Raw genomic sequence first — 15,561 nt, forward strand, 5'->3', positions numbered from 1 at the left:
TTCCCCATCGAAGTGTGGAGGTTTGCCAAGAGGAATGGAAAGCAAATGCGAATTCGAACTATGTGGAATACGAGAATAATCAAATGAAAAGTTCGAATTGACCGTCTTCCTGTAGTCGTTGTCGTCGTCCTTTTGGGAAGAAGTAGACTTATCGCTATCGTCGTAGTAGACGATCTCCTTGATGCGCCTTGTCTTCTTCTTCCCATCTTTACGCTTTTGGCCCGAGCCCGAGTCAGTAGGCTTGTCATCCTTCGGCTCGTTGACGAAGGACTCCTTCTCCTTGTCGTTGATCACGATTCCCTTCCCCTTAGGATCCATCTCTTCGGGCGATTAGTCCCTTCTTGAAGAGAACGGCTCCGATACCAATTGAGAGCACCTAGAGGGGGGTGAATAGGTGATCCTGTGAAACTTAAACTTATAGCCACAAAAACTTGTTAAGTGTTAGCACAATAATCGCCAAGTGGCTAGAGAGGAGTCTCAACAAAACACAATACCACAAGAGATCAAACACAGAGATGACACAGTGGTTATCCCGTGGTTCGGCCAAGACCAACGCTTGCCTACTCCACGTTGTGGCGTCCCAACGGACGAGGGTTGCAATCAACCCCTCTCAAGTGGTCCAAAGACCAACTTGAATACCACGGTGTTTTGCTTTGCCTTTCAATATCCCGTTTGCGAGAAATCTCCACAACTTGGAGTCTCTCGCCCTTACACTTGAGATTCACAAAGAAATACGAAGTAAGGGAGGGAAGCAACACACACAAATCCACAGCAAAATGCACACACACAAGGCCAAGAATCGAGCTCAAAAGACTATCTCAAAGTTCTCACTAGAACGGAGCTCGAATCACTGAGAATGACAAACGAATGCGCAAAGACTGAGTGTGGATGATCAAGAATGCTCTAAGGTTGCTTGGTGTACTCCTCCATGCGCCTAGGGGTCCCTTTTATAGCCCCAAGGCAGTTAGGAGCCGTTGAGAGCAATCTGGGAAGGCAATTTTTGCCTTCTGTCGAGTGGCGCACCGGACAGTCCGGTGCACACCGGACACTGTCCGGTGCCCGATTTCCTTCCAAAAATGGTGCAGCCGACCGTTGCAGATCTGGGAGCCGTTGGCGCACCGGACAGTCCGGTGCACACCGGACAGTCCGGTGCCCCCTTCCGACCGTTGGCCCGGCCACGTGTCGCGCGCAGATTCCGCGGCCGACCGTTGGCCCGGCTGACCGTTGGCTCACCGGACAGTCCGGTGCACACCGGACAGTCCGGTGAATTTTAGCCGTACGCCGTCGGCGAATTCTCGAGAGCGGCCACTTCGCTCGAGGCAGCCTGGCGCACCGGACACTGTCCGGTGCACCACCGGACACTGTCCGGTGCACCACCGGACAGTCCGGTGCTCCAGACCGAACAGCCTTTTGGCTGTACACAGCCAACTTTTCTCTGACTCGATTTCTCCTGTTTCAAGCACTTAGACACAATACATTAGTCTTCAAAGCAATGTACTAAGGCTTAGAAACATACCTTTACTCTTGATTTGAACTTTGTCCATCCATGGGTATAGATTCACATTTAAGCACCTGTGTTGGCACTCAATCACCAAAATACTTAGAAATGGCCCAAGGGCACATTTCCCTTTCAATACCACGATGTTTTGCTTTGCTTTACTATATCCCGTTTGCGAGGAATCTCCACAACTTGGAGCCTCTCGCCCTTACACTTTGATTTTCACAAAGAAGCACGGAGTAAGGGAGGGATGAGCAACGCACTCAAGACACGAAATCAGAGTATCAACACGCACACAAGTCGCAACAAGAGCTCACAACACAACCCGGCGAGTTCACAACTCAAATGAAGCTCTAGTTGCTATCACAAAGAATCAAATGCGCGGAATCGAAGTCTTGGTGCTTAGGAATGCTTAGAGAATGCTTGGTGTACTCATCCATGCGCCTAGGGGTCCCTTTTATAGCCCCAAGGCAGCTAGGAGCCGTTGAGTGCATTCCAGGAAGGCATTTCTTGCCTTCTGTCGCCTGGCGCACCGGACAGTCCGGTGCACCACCGGACACTGTCCGGTGCAGATTTCTTTCCTTCTTTGGCGAAGCCGACCGTTGGCACTTTAGAGCCGTTGGCGCACCGAACACTGTCCGGTGCACACCGGACAGTCCGGTGCACACCGGACAGTCCGGTGCCCCCTTCTAGCAGTTGGCTCGGCCACGTGTCTCGCGCGGATCGCGCTGCCGACCGTTGGCTCACCGGACAGTCCGGTGCACACCGGACGGTCCGGTGAATTATAGCTGTACGCCGTTAATCACTTCCCGAGAGCAGCAAGTTCGCCTGAGCCAGCCTGGTGCACCGGACACTGTCCGGTGCACCCAGACAGAGCTGACTTTGGCTGAACAAAGCCATCTTTAACTTCAACTTGATTTTTCCTGTTTCCAGCACTTAGACACAATACATTAGTCTCTAAAACAATGTACTAAGTCTGAGAAACATACCTTTATACTTGATTTGTACTTTGTCCATCATTTAAGACTTAGGCACTTGTGTTGGACACTAAATCACCAAAATACTTAGAAATGGCCCAAGGGCACATTTCCCTTTCAATCTCCCCCTTTTTGGTGATTTATGCCAACACAACATAAAGCAAGTAGAACAAGTGCATAATTAATTCAAATAAGAACTCAAAATTGTTTTGATTCAAATTTGACATATATGGATCATTCTTTGCCACCACTTGGTTTGTTTTTGCAAATCAAACTCAATTTCCTATCTCTAAGTCAAACACACTTGTTGAAACATAAAGAGAGATATTTCAAGAGAAATTTATCAAAGAGTTCAAAAACTCCCCCTTTTCCCATAATTAAGCCTTCTCCCCACAAGAGACCAACTTTTGATAATAAGAGACAAACAAGATTATTTTGACAAACAAAAACTCTACCTCTACTATTTTCAAAATTCTCAAGTGGTAGCTGATCCATTTCTTGCTTTGGCCTTATTTTCTCCCCCTTTGGCATCAAGCACCAAAACGGGATCAATTTTGGCCCTTTAACCCCATTGCCTCACCAAAATCTTCAACTAAGAGTAAAAAGGCAATAAGAGTACAAAGATGAACTTGGACTTAGTTACTCTTTCATCGGAGTGCAGTGGAAGTCTTGCATGGTCCAAGTCCACCTTTTCCCTTTCAACCTCTTTTGAAACTAAATTAAGCAAACTCAAGCACACAGTTAGTCTCAAAGGGTCAAGTTGTAGCACATCTCCCCCTAAAGTTGTGCATCACTTGCAAATAGACTTGTAAGGTCCGAGGAGTGTTTGTACAACTTGAGCACCATAAATAAACAACAAAATGCTTAAGGAACATGATCAAGGCATAAACCACATGTATGCTATAAATCAATCTAGGTTCCACGAATCTAAGACATTTAGCTCACTACGCAGCCTGCAAAAGGTCTTCTCATCTAGAGGCTTGGTAAAGATATCGGCTAGCTGGTTCTCGGGGCTAACATGAAACACTTCAATATCTCCCTTTTGCTGGTGGTCTCTCAAAAAGTGATGTCGGATGTCAATGTGCTTTGTGCGGCTGTGTTCAACAGGATTATCCGCCATGCGGATAACACTCTCATTATCACATAGGAGTGGGACTTTGCTCAGATTGTAGCCAAAGTCCCTGAGGGTTTGCCTCATCCAAAGTAGTTGCGCGCAACACTGTCCTGCGGCAACGTACTCTGCCTCAGCAGTGGATAGGGCAACGGAGGTTTGTTTCTTAGAACTCCATGACACCAGGGACCTTCCTAAGAATTGGCATGTCCCTGATGTACTCTTCCTATCGACCTTACATCCAGCATAGTCGGAGTCTGAATATCCAATCAAGTCAAAGGTAGACCCCTTTGGATACAAGATCCCGAAGCAAGGCGTAGCGACTAAATATCTAAGAATTCGCTTCACCGCCACTAAGTGACATTCCCTTGGACCGTATTGAAATCTTGCACACATGCATACGTTAAGCATAATATCCGGTCTACTAGCACATAAATAAAGTAAAGACCCTATCATAGACCGGTGTGCCTTTTGATCAACGGGCTTACCTCCTTTGTTGAGGTCGGTGTGTCCGTCGGTTCCCATTGGAGTCTTTGCGGGCTTGGCGTCCTTCATCCCAAACCGCTTGATCAAGTCTTGTGTGTACTTCGTTTGGGAGATGAAGTTCCCATCCTGGAGTTGCCTCACTTGAAATCCAAGGAAATAGCTTAACTCGCCCATCATCGACATCTCAAACTTTTGAGTCATCACCCTGCTAAGCTCTTCACAAGACTTTTGATTAGTAGAACCAAATATTATGTCATCGACATAAATTTGGCACACAAAAAGATCACCATCACAAGTCTTAGTAAAAAGAGCTGGATCGGCTTTCCCAACCTTGAAAGCATTAGCAATTAAAAAGTCTCTAAGGCATTCATACCATGCTCTTGGGGCTTGCTTATGTCCATAGAGCGCCTTAGAGAGCTTACACACGTGGTCGGGGTACCGTTCATCCTCGAAGCCAGGGGGTTGCTCCATGTACACCTCCTCCTTGATTGGCCCGTTGAGGAAAGCGCTTTTCACATCCATTTGGAACAACCTGAAAGAATGGTGAGCGACATATGCTAGCAAAATACGAATGGACTCTAGCCTAGCCATAGGAGCAAAAGTCTCCTCAAAGTCCAAACCTGCGACTTGGGCATAACCTTTTGCCACAAGTCGTGCCTTGTTCCTTGTCACCACCCCGTGCTCGTCTTGTTTGTTGTGGAACACCCACTTGGTTCCCACAACATTTTGCTTGGGACGAGGCACTAGTGTCCAAACTTCATTTCTTTTGAAGTTGTTGAGCTCCTCTTGCATGGCCAACACCCAGTCCGGATCTAGCAAGGCCTCTTCTACCCTGAAAGGCTCAATAGAAGAGACAAAAGAGTAATGCTCACAGAAATTAACTAATCTAGAACGAGTAGTTACTCCCTTGCTAATGTCAACCAAAATGTGGTCGACAGGATGATCCCTTTGAATCATCGCTCGAACTTGGGTTGGAGGTGCCGGTTGTGCTTCTTCCTCCATTACATGATCAACTTGTGCTCCCCCTTGATCACACGCCTCCTCTTGATGAACCTGTTCATCGTTTTGAGTTGGGGGATGCACCATTGTTGAGGAAGAAGGTTGATCTTGCTCCTTTTGTTCCATTGGCCTCACATCTCCAATCGCCATGGTGCGCATTGCGGCTGTTGGAACGTCTTCTTTATCTACATCATCAAGATCAACAACTTGCTCTCTTGGAGAGCCATTAGTCTCATCAAATACAACGTCGCTAGAGACTTCAACCAAACCCGATGATTTGTTGAAGACCCTATACGCCTTTGTATTTGAGTCATAACCTAACAAAAACCCTTCTACCACTTTGGGAGCAAATTTGGAATTCCTACCCTTCTTCACTAGAATGTAGCATTTACTCCCAAAAACTCGGAAATACGAAACATTGGGTTTGTTACCGGTTAGTAGCTCATACGAAGTCTTCTTGAGGAGGCGATGAAGGTAGGCCCGGTTGATGGCGTGGCAAGCCGTGTTCACGGCTTCTGACCAAAAGCGCTCGGGGGTCTTGAACTCTCCAAGCATCGTCCTCGCCATGTCTATAAGCGTCCTGTTCTTCCTCTCTACCACACCATTTTGCTATGGTGTGTAGGGAGCGGAGAACTCGTGCTTGATTCCTTCCTCCTCAAGATACTCCTCCACTTGAAGGTTCTTGAACTCGGACCCATTGTTGCTTCTTATCTTCTTCACCTTGAGCTCAAACTCATTTTGAGCTCTCCTTAGGAAGCGCTTGAGGGTCCCTTGGGTTTCAGATTTATCCTGCAAAAAGAATACCCAAGTGAAGCGGGAAAAATCATCAACTATAACAAGACCATACTTACTTCCTCCTATGCTCAGATAGGCGACGGGTCCGAAGAGGTCCATATGAAGTAACTCTAGGGGTCTTGATGTTGTCATCACATTTTTGGCATGATGAGAGCTTCCCACCTGTTTCCCTGCTTGACAAGCTGCACAAGGTCTATCTTTTTCGAAAGTAACATTAGTTAGACCTATCACGTGTTCTCCCTTTAGAAGCTTGTGAAGGTTCTTCATCCCAACATGTGCTAATCGGCGATGCCACAGCCAGCCCATGCTAGTCTTAGCAATTAAGCATGCATCTAGACCGACCTCCTCTTTTGCAAAATCAACTAAATAGAGTTTGCCGTCTAATACACCCTTAAAAGCTAATGAACCATCACTTCTTCTAAAGACAGACACATCTACATTTGTGAATAAACAGTTATATCCCATATTACATAATTGACTCACAGACAACAAGTTATATCCAAGCGACTCAACTAAGAACACATTAGAAATAGAGTGCTCGGATGAAATAGCAATTTTTCCTAACCCTTTCACCTTGCCTTGGTTCCCATCACCGAATATGATTGAATCTTGGGGATCCTTGTTCTTGACGTAGGAAGAGAACATCCTCTTTTCCCCCGTCATGTGGTTTGTGCATCCGCTGTCGATAATCCAGCTTGAGCCCACGGATGCATAAACCTGCAAGGCAATTTAGGCTTGGGTCTTAGGTACCCAACTCATGTTGGGTCCTACAAGGTTAGTACAAATAGCTTTAGGGACCCAAATGCAAGTTTTATCTCCCTTGCATTTTGCCCCTAAGTTTCTAGCAACTATCTTCCTATCCTTTCTACAAATAGCAAAGGAAGCATTTAAAGCATGATAAATTGTAGAAGGTTCACTATTTGTTTTCCTAGGCATATGAACAACATTTCTTCTAGGCATGTGATTAATAGCATTTCTCCTAGCTAAATTTCTATCATGCATAATAGAAGAACTAGAAGCAATCATAGCATGAGAATCAAAAGCATCATAACTTCTATAAACATTTCTAGAATGTCTCCTATCATGATACATGAAAGCATGGTTCTTTTGAGCACTACTAGCCATAGGGGCCTTCCCTTTCTCCTTGGCGGAGATGGGAGCCTTATGGCTTGTTAAGTTCTTGACTTCCCTCTTGAAGTCAAGACCATCCTTAATTGAGGGGTGTCTACCAATTGTGTAGGCATCCCTTGCAAATTTTAGCTTGTCAAATTCACTCTTGCTAGTCTTAAGTTGGGCATTAAGACTAGCCACTTCATCATTTAATTTAGAAATGCAAACTAGGTGTTCACTACAAGTATCAACATTAAAATTCTTGCACCTATTGCAAATCATAACATGTTCTACACAAGAGTTAGATTTACTTGTTACTTATAGTTTAGCATTTAAATCATCATTCACACTTTTTAAAGTAGAAATGGTTTCATGACAAGTAGATAGTTCACAAGAAAGCATTTCATTCCTTTTAACTTCTAGAGCAAGAGAATTTTGTGCACTAACAAATTTATCATGCTCTTCATACAAAAGATCCTCTTGCTTTTCTAATAACCTATTCTTATCATTCAAGGCATCAATTAATTTATTAATTTTATCAATCTTGGTTCTATCTAGGCCCTTCAATAAACATGAATAATCTATTTCATCATCATCACTAGACTCATCCTCACTTGAAGAAGCATAAGTACTAGTATTACGAGTGCTTACCTTCTTTTCCCTTGCCATGAGGCAAGTGTGATGCTCGTTGGGGAAGAGGGATGACTTGTTGAAGGCGGTGGCGGCGAGTCCTTCGTTGTCGGAGTCGAACGAGGAGCAATCCGAATCCCACTCCTTTCCAAGATGTGCCTCGCCCTTCGCCTTCTTGTAACTCTTCTTCTTTTCCCACTTTCCACTCTTCTTTTCCGGGTCACTATCATTATCGGGACAATTAGCGATAAAATGACCAATCTTACCACGTTTGAAGCAGGAGCGTTTCCCCTTTGTCTTGTTCTTGTTGGCGTGCTCCTTGTGACCCTTTAGTGCCGTCTTGAACCGCTTGATGATGAGGGCCATTTCTACCTCATTAAGCCCGGCCGCCTCAACTTGCGCCACCTTGCTAGGTAGTGCCTCCTTGCTCCTTGTCGCTTTGAGAGCAATGGTTTGAGGCTCGTGGATTGGGTCATTCAATGCATCATCCACGTATCTCACCTCCTTGATCATCATTCGCTCGCTTACAAATTTCCCAAGAATTTCTTCGGGCGACATCTTGGTGTACCTGGGATTCTCACGAATATTGTTGACAAGATGTGGATCAAGTATAGTAAAGGACCTTAGCATTAGGCGGATGACGTCGTGGTCCGTCCATCGCGTGCTTCCATAGCTCCTTATCTTGTTGACGAGAGTCTTGAGCCTGTTGTATGTCTGGGTTGGCTCCTCCCCTCTTATCATCGCAAATTTCCCGAGTTCGCCTTCCACCAACTCCATCTTGGTGAGCATGGTGACGTCGTTCCCCTCATGTGAGATCTTGAGGGTGTCCCAGATCTGCTTGGCATTGTCCAAGCCGCTCACCTTATGGTACTCGTCCCTGCACAATGAGGCTAACAACACAGTAGTAGCTTGTGCATTTTTATGAATTTGTTCATTGATAAACAAAGGACTATCCGAGCTATCAAATTTCATTCCACTCTCTACTATCTCCCATATACTAGGATGGAGAGAGAACAAGTGACTACGCATTTTGTGACTCCAAAATCCGTAGTCCTCTCCATCAAAATGAGGAGGTTTACCAAGTGAAATGGAGAGTAAATGAGCATTGGTACTTTGAGGAATACGAGAATAATCGAAAGAGATGTTTGAGTTAACCGTCTTCTTTTTCTCGTAGTCGTTGTCGTCGTCCTTTTGGGAAGAAGAGGACTCGTCGCTGTCGTCATAGTAGATGATCTCCTTGATGCGCCTCGTCTTCTTCTTCCCATCTCTTCGTTTGTGGCCCGAGCCTGAGTCGGTAGGCTTGTCATCTTTAGGCTCGTTGACGAAGGATTCCTTCTCCTTATCGTTGACCACCATCCCCTTGCCCCTAGGATCCATCTCTTCGGGCGGTTAGTCCCTTTCTTGAAGAGAACGGCTCCGATACCAATTGAGAGCACCTAGAGGGGGGTGAATAGGTGATCCTGTAAAACTTAAACTTTAATGCCACAAAACTTGGTTAGGAGTTAGCACAATAAAGCCAAGGAGCTAGATAAGAGTCTTTGCAAGACACGATAACCACAAGAAGATCAATCACAGATAGACACAGTGGTTTATCCCGTGGTTCGGCCAAGTTCAACACTTGCCTACTCCACGTTGTGGCGTCCCAACGGACGAGGGTTGCAATCAACCCCTCTCAAGCGGTCCAAAGACCCACTTGAATACCACAGTGTTTTGCTTTGCTTTACTATATCCCGTTTGCGAGGAATCTCCACAACTTGGAGCCTCTCGCCCTTACACTTTGATTCTCACAAAGAAGCACAGAGTAAGGGAGGGATGAGCAACACACTCAAGACACGAAATCAGAGTATCAACACGCACACAAGTCGCAACAAGAGCTCACAACACAACCCGGCGAGTTCACAACTCAAATGAAGCTCTAGTTGCTATCACAAAGAATCAAATGCGCGGAATCGAAGTCTTGGTGCTTAGGAATGCTTAGAGAATGCTTGGTGTACTCATCCATGCGCCTAGGGGTCCCTTTTATAGCCCCAAGACAGCTAGGAGCCGTTGAGTGCATTCCAGGAAGGCATTTCTTGCCTTCTGTCGCCTGGCGCACCGGACAGTCCGGTGCACCACCGGACACTGTCCGATGCGGATTTCTTTCCTTCTTTGGCGAAGCCGACCGTTGTCACTTTGGAGCCGTTGGCGCACCGGACAGTCCGGTGCCCCTTCTAGCCGTTGGCTCGGCCACGTGTCTCGCGTGGATCACGCGGCCGACCGTTGGCCCGACCGACCGTTGGCTCACCGGACAGTCCGGTGCACACCAGACAGTCCGATGAATTATAGTCGTACGCCGTTAATCACTTCCCGAGAGCAGCAAGTTCGCCTGAGCCAGCCTGGCGCATCGGACACTGTCCGGTGCACCACCGGACACTGTCCGGTGCACCCAGACAGAGCTGACTTTGGCTGAACAAAGCCATCTTTAACTTCAACTTGATTTTTCCTGTTTCCAGCACTTAGACACAATACATTAGTCTCTAAAACAATGTACCAAGTCTGAGAAACATACCTTTATACTTGATTTGTACTTTGTCCATCATTTAACACTTAGGCACTTGTGTTGGACACTAAATCACCAAAATACTTAGAAATGACCCAAGGACACATTTCCCTTTCAATTTCTCCATTAGGGGATGAGATAGATAATGGTTTTCTCCACGGGGATGTAAATAGAGAAAAATCTTTCTCAGACGGGTAAATGGGGACACGAATAGAGAAGCATTTCCCATCTCGTTCCCCACGAGACCCGTTAAACTTACATATGATGATGTTTTCATGTAATAAATAATGATAAAAATAAATAATTACCTTGTCAAAAGATCACTCGTCGTACAAATATGTTTATTTTGATGTATATATAATAATTTCTTACATCCGACAATGTGTATAAGTGACAATGTTTTATATTAATAACAAAGAAAATATGTCATGATTATAATTTAAGCGCAGATGGAGATCCTGAACGGGGATTTATATCTGCGGTGAATGGATATGTGGAAGAAATACCTCGGAAAGAGTTTGTAGGAATCTCTATAGTGAACTTTTTTTTTATTGCGGGCACGGGGACAGAGAGTCCATTCCTAGTTATTCCCTGGCGAAGACAGCTGTTGATGTGGACAGTACTTGTAAACTGTAAAGTAGTACCGGTAGCACATGGAAGATGTTTGCGTCCCCACTCCCCATGGCGAAAGGTGTTGGTGTGTTGCTCAGCATTATCTTTTTGTGATTTTGTCGTTGTTGTTCTGGTGTCTGGCATTGTGCCATGTTACTATCGTACAGGAACAAACAGTCCTTTCCTGTACACGTCGAGAAACATAAGATCAAGAGTATTGTGCCCTTCATTTGATAATCAACAATTATCCTAAAAAAAAGCTTCGTAAGGGTTAACTGTGTGTATGCTATAGAGGCTAGGATCATTCGTTTCATAAAAACGTATGTGTCCCGTGGAACTTACGCACGGAAGCGAAGCAATATAGTTTTTTTTAAACCAGTTTTTATCTTTTAGTTAGAAAAGAATAGTTTTTTGGTTTTTAAGAAATTAATAATCTAATATCTATAAACTGTAAACTCGTATATTTATAACCACCTCAATTTATATAAACCATCTAAGAGACTTTCCTAAATCTAGTCAGACACCTAATTTAATTCGTGTGAAACTTTTTCAAACCTACCTTCCCTGTTCCCGGAGGTCCATATACCCAGACACCTAATCGCTTGCGCAATTTAGAAGAAATCATGCGATTATACGTCAAAGGGAGCTGAAATATCAAGCAAAAGAAAAGGTCATCCCACAAAAGCCCAAAACTATTGTAGGGAAAACACTTGTTTTACCTATAATTGCGCGTCGTATTGGTGTTGCTGATATTTACTGCAAAACCAAGTCCAATTTACCAGAATAGTATCTAGAAGAATCCTTTTCACATCCTCTAGCCCGCCAACATCCTACCATTTGACACTGAGAACCTAAAAAACAAATTGTTCCCAAACGAAAGCTAAAGTCGCTTTATACGATTAGCTGCAGTAGGTGAGCACGATCTTCGAACGGGGGCATGACATGACCATGATAGACGACATGGACATTTTGTCAAACACCTGCATGGCGCCCAGCACTCGGAACGATGTCAAGGCCGCTAGGACATCTGAAGGCGTTGCTGCCTAGGGATCTCAAATGAGTTTCTGGAACGCTTCGGTGTTGTGTAGTCGAAGAAAGGGAAACCTCCCGTCCGTTAAACACCAATCGTGAAAAAATCTGGAACGCTTCGGTGTTGTGTAGTCGAAGAAAGGGAAACCTCCTGTCCGTTAAACACCAATCGTGAAAAAAACCTGACGTGGATAGCTTGGGAGCTCGCCGTTGCTCCCCCGAAAGCCTAGCGAATCAGTTACTGATGGCATTTTATCCGAAGTGCTGTCCTGGCGAGGGAAGGAGAGAAGCGCAACAGCATAGGGTGCGTTGCGGCGCCTCCGCGCGAGCGCATGCGTCGGTCGAAGCGATCGCGCATTCGACAGCAATGCGGCTGTAGGAACGCTGGACAACGGGGTAGGAGACAATGACAAAGACGACCAAAGTGGAGAGGCAAGGACGAGGCTAAACCGTGCCACGGAGAAGCAGCCTAGACGCGAGACTCGGACGACTGTGCTGTCAGGGGAAAATTACCTTTTTTTTCTTCTTCGTGTCGTCTTCTTCCAAGCGACGAAGAAGCACCGTACCAGAGCGTCATATCGTGAACTCCGAACTCCGGGCTCTGGTGGCCGCCGCTCCCCTTCCTGATTATTTTCTTTTTCTGTTCTTCCTTTTGCTTTTATCCCTAACGCGAAGCGTCTAGAAGAGAGAGCGACGGCAGCTCCACGCGCAGAGGCATAGCCGCTGAGCTGTGATCGGACGGTGAATTTTTTTTCTGATGACGTGGAGCAATACGGTGATCTCTTTGCTCCCGCGGTTAATAGTAAGAAATCACTTCCCTTTTGGAAAAGAAAAAAGTAACATCTAGTGCCGAGTTACAGGACCGGCGATGAATTTAGCTCCGAATATAGATAGCCATGTAAATGCATATAGAGTACAGTACTCACCAGATTGCGATCACAAACAACGAGTAGAAAACTAGGAGTACTGCAGTAAAGGTCGAAGTAGATAGGCAATGCAAGGAACAATTTGTCAAACAGGTTTTCGTTTTGCCAGCCGGTAGCAAGCCAAGGAACCTGCACGGAATGCAGCAGCTCAGTCTGCCGTGCACGGAACACCTGCACCTTTGAGCTCGTACAACAGCTCCTTGAATCTGGCCAGGCTCTTGGGCTCCATGGCCACGACGACGTCGAGGCGGCCGTCGCCGTCCGGGCCCGGGACGAGGTACACGAGGCCGCTGAACTGGAGGCACGCGCGGCCCATGAACGCCGGCCGTCCCCAGCCGAAGTCGGCGTCGTAGATGGGCAGCCCCTGCCAGCTTATCACCCACAGGTCGGTCTCCGGCATCACCCACTCCCCCTTGCGGAGCCCCGCCACATCGCCCACCACCTGCTCCAGGTAGTCCACCAGCGATCGGACGTACTCGTCGTCCAGCCGGGCGGTGGCGCCGGACACCCTACCCGCAACGGCGTCGAGCTGCTCGGAGACGACGTCGCCCGCCGTGGCCACCGCTGACGCGCGGAAGATGGCGTTGCCGAGGTAGCCTTCCGGGAGCGGCGGGCGGACGCGGGAGCGCGCGTCGGCGGTCATGTACAGACGGGTGTCCTCGTCTCCCGCGAGCCCGCGCGCTATGCACGCGCACCGCCACACGTGGGCGACCACGGCCTTGAACGTGGACACCTTCTTGCCGGCCCTGAGCGCGTCCACCTGGGTCTTGGACATGGGTAGGATGGCGGAGTCGAACGGGACCCTCGCCGTCTTTGGACCGCCGCCGCCCCGCGGGGAGTACTCGCTGTGGTCGAAGCGCACGTCGGGAGGGGAGCGCGCGCGGAGCAGCGTGCGGTCCAGCCACGGGCGCGGCGCCGGCGCGGCCTCGTCGACGCCCTTGCTCGCGATGGCGGCCCACGTGTTGACGAAGTCGAGCGCCGCTAGGCCGTCCGCCGCCGTGTGGTGGATCGCCGCGCCCACGCACACCCCGCCGCACTTGAAGGACGTCACCTGCGCATATACGGAGGCAATACGCAAGCGTCAGCCGTCGTACGTGCGGGTCTGAGCAAATCATCAAGGCCGGCGAGCGTGACCTGGAACATGGCCAAGATGCCGGCGCGGTCTTCGCCGTCGGCAGCCGAGGGGACAAGCATCTGCCGCAGCTCATCCGACGGGGCGAACCCGCCGGGGATGTCCTGGAGGGTAGCGTCGGCGCGCGCGGTGACGAGGAGCGCGCCTTCTCCGGTGCAGTGGATCTGCGGGCGGCCGGCGCCGTCCTGCGCGAGCCGGCCGGCGAGGGGGTAGAAGCGGACGAGCGCCTTGGACAGGGCAGCACTGAGGACGCCCGGCGAGAAGAAGTCCGGGTCAGGGCTGGGCCGGTACACGTATACGGTGGGCGTGTGGCTCCTGGCCACGAGTAGATCGAGGTTGGAGAGCCAGACCACGTGCATGGGCGGCGGCGGCGTCCCTATGTCGTCGCTGGGTTTCACCATGCAGGACTCGAGGATCTCCACCTCCATTGCTGCTAGTGCTATGAGAGAGGTGGGTCGGTGGCCTTGGCCTCAACACTGCCGCTGCAACTTTTCGATCGGTTGGAATTAAAGGATCGTTCGACAGGCTCGAGGGTCGATCTGGAGCCATTCAGGTTTGATCTGGTGACTAGGATCACGGAAAGATGGGAGTGGATTGAGGGGAACCTTTCAATTCTCCCGTGATTCCTTTATCACCAAATCAACCCTCCGGATGAACCCAAAACACAACCAAAAAGGTCGGGACTCTAGCTGGCACAATATTATTAAAGTCAAACTAGAATATGTCCGTGCATTGCTACGGTTTTTATATATAAAATAGGATAAATTTTGTTTTAATATTGATTAGGTGGATATAAATGTGGAGCCAACAACCAAGGTTCAAACATTTACTTATACATAATTTCACCTTATTTTTTTACATAAACTCTTCTATTATATATAGTAGTAGAGAAGAGATTATAAGGGTGTGGGTTAATTCTAAAAAATATAGGTTTTTTTTTTGAAAAATATTAACGCGGGACGACCGTTGAAACTGGTGCTTTAATATAGTAGAGACGAGATAGTGAAAGTCGCCTAGAGGGGGGGGTGAATAGGGCGAAACTGAAATTTACAAATATAAACACAACTACAAGCCGGGTTAGCGTTAGAAATAAAATCGAGTCCGCGAGAGAGGGCGTAAAACAAATCGCAAGCGAATAAGTAAGTGAGACACGCGGATTTGTTTTACCGAGGTTCGGTTCTCGCAAACCTACTCCCCGTTGAGGAGGCCACAAAGGCCGGGTCTCTTTCAACCCTTCCCTCTCTCAAACGGTCCCTCGGACCGAGTGAGCTTTTCTTCTTCTCAATCAAACGGGAACAAAACTTCCCCGCAAGGGCCACCACACAATTGGTGCCTCTTGCCTTGGTTACAATTGAGTTTTGATCACAAGAACAAGTGAGAAAGAAAGAAAGCGATCCAAGCGCAAGAGCTCAAAAGAACACGGCAAATCTCTCTCGCTAGTCACTAAAGGCTTGAGTGGAGTTGGAGAGGATTTGATCTTTTTGGTGTGTCTAGAATTGAATGCTATAGCTCTTGTAGTAGTTGAGAGGTGGAAAAACTTGGATGCAATGAATGGTGGGGTGGTTGGGGTATTTATAGCCCCAACCACCAAAAGTGGCCGTTGGGAGTCTGTCTGCTCGATGGCGCACCGGACAGTCCGGTGCACACCGGACAGTCCGGTGCCCCCTGCCACGTCACCACTGCCGTTGGATTCTGACCGTTGGAGCTTCTGACTTGT

At 47.7% G+C, this 15,561-nt stretch overlaps 1 protein-coding gene across 1 annotated transcript; it reads right to left on the reverse strand.

The window, feature by feature from the left end:
* Positions 1-12,718: 12,718 nt before the first annotated feature.
* On the reverse strand, positions 12,719-14,312 carry LOC100382972 (Spermidine hydroxycinnamoyl transferase). Its single transcript, NM_001175656.1, has 2 exons — positions 13,847-14,312; positions 12,719-13,763 (listed from the first exon to the last, which is right to left on the reverse strand). Exons 1-2 carry the CDS (start codon positions 14,270-14,272, stop codon positions 12,861-12,863), a joined length of 1,329 nt encoding a protein of 442 aa, NP_001169127.1. The 5' UTR covers positions 14,273-14,312; the 3' UTR covers positions 12,719-12,860.
* Positions 14,313-15,561: the final 1,249 nt, after the last annotated feature.

The sequence above is a fragment of the Zea mays genome, chromosome 5 (genome assembly GCF_902167145.1).
Source record: "Zea mays cultivar B73 chromosome 5, Zm-B73-REFERENCE-NAM-5.0, whole genome shotgun sequence".
NCBI lineage: Eukaryota > Viridiplantae > Streptophyta > Magnoliopsida > Poales > Poaceae > Zea > Zea mays.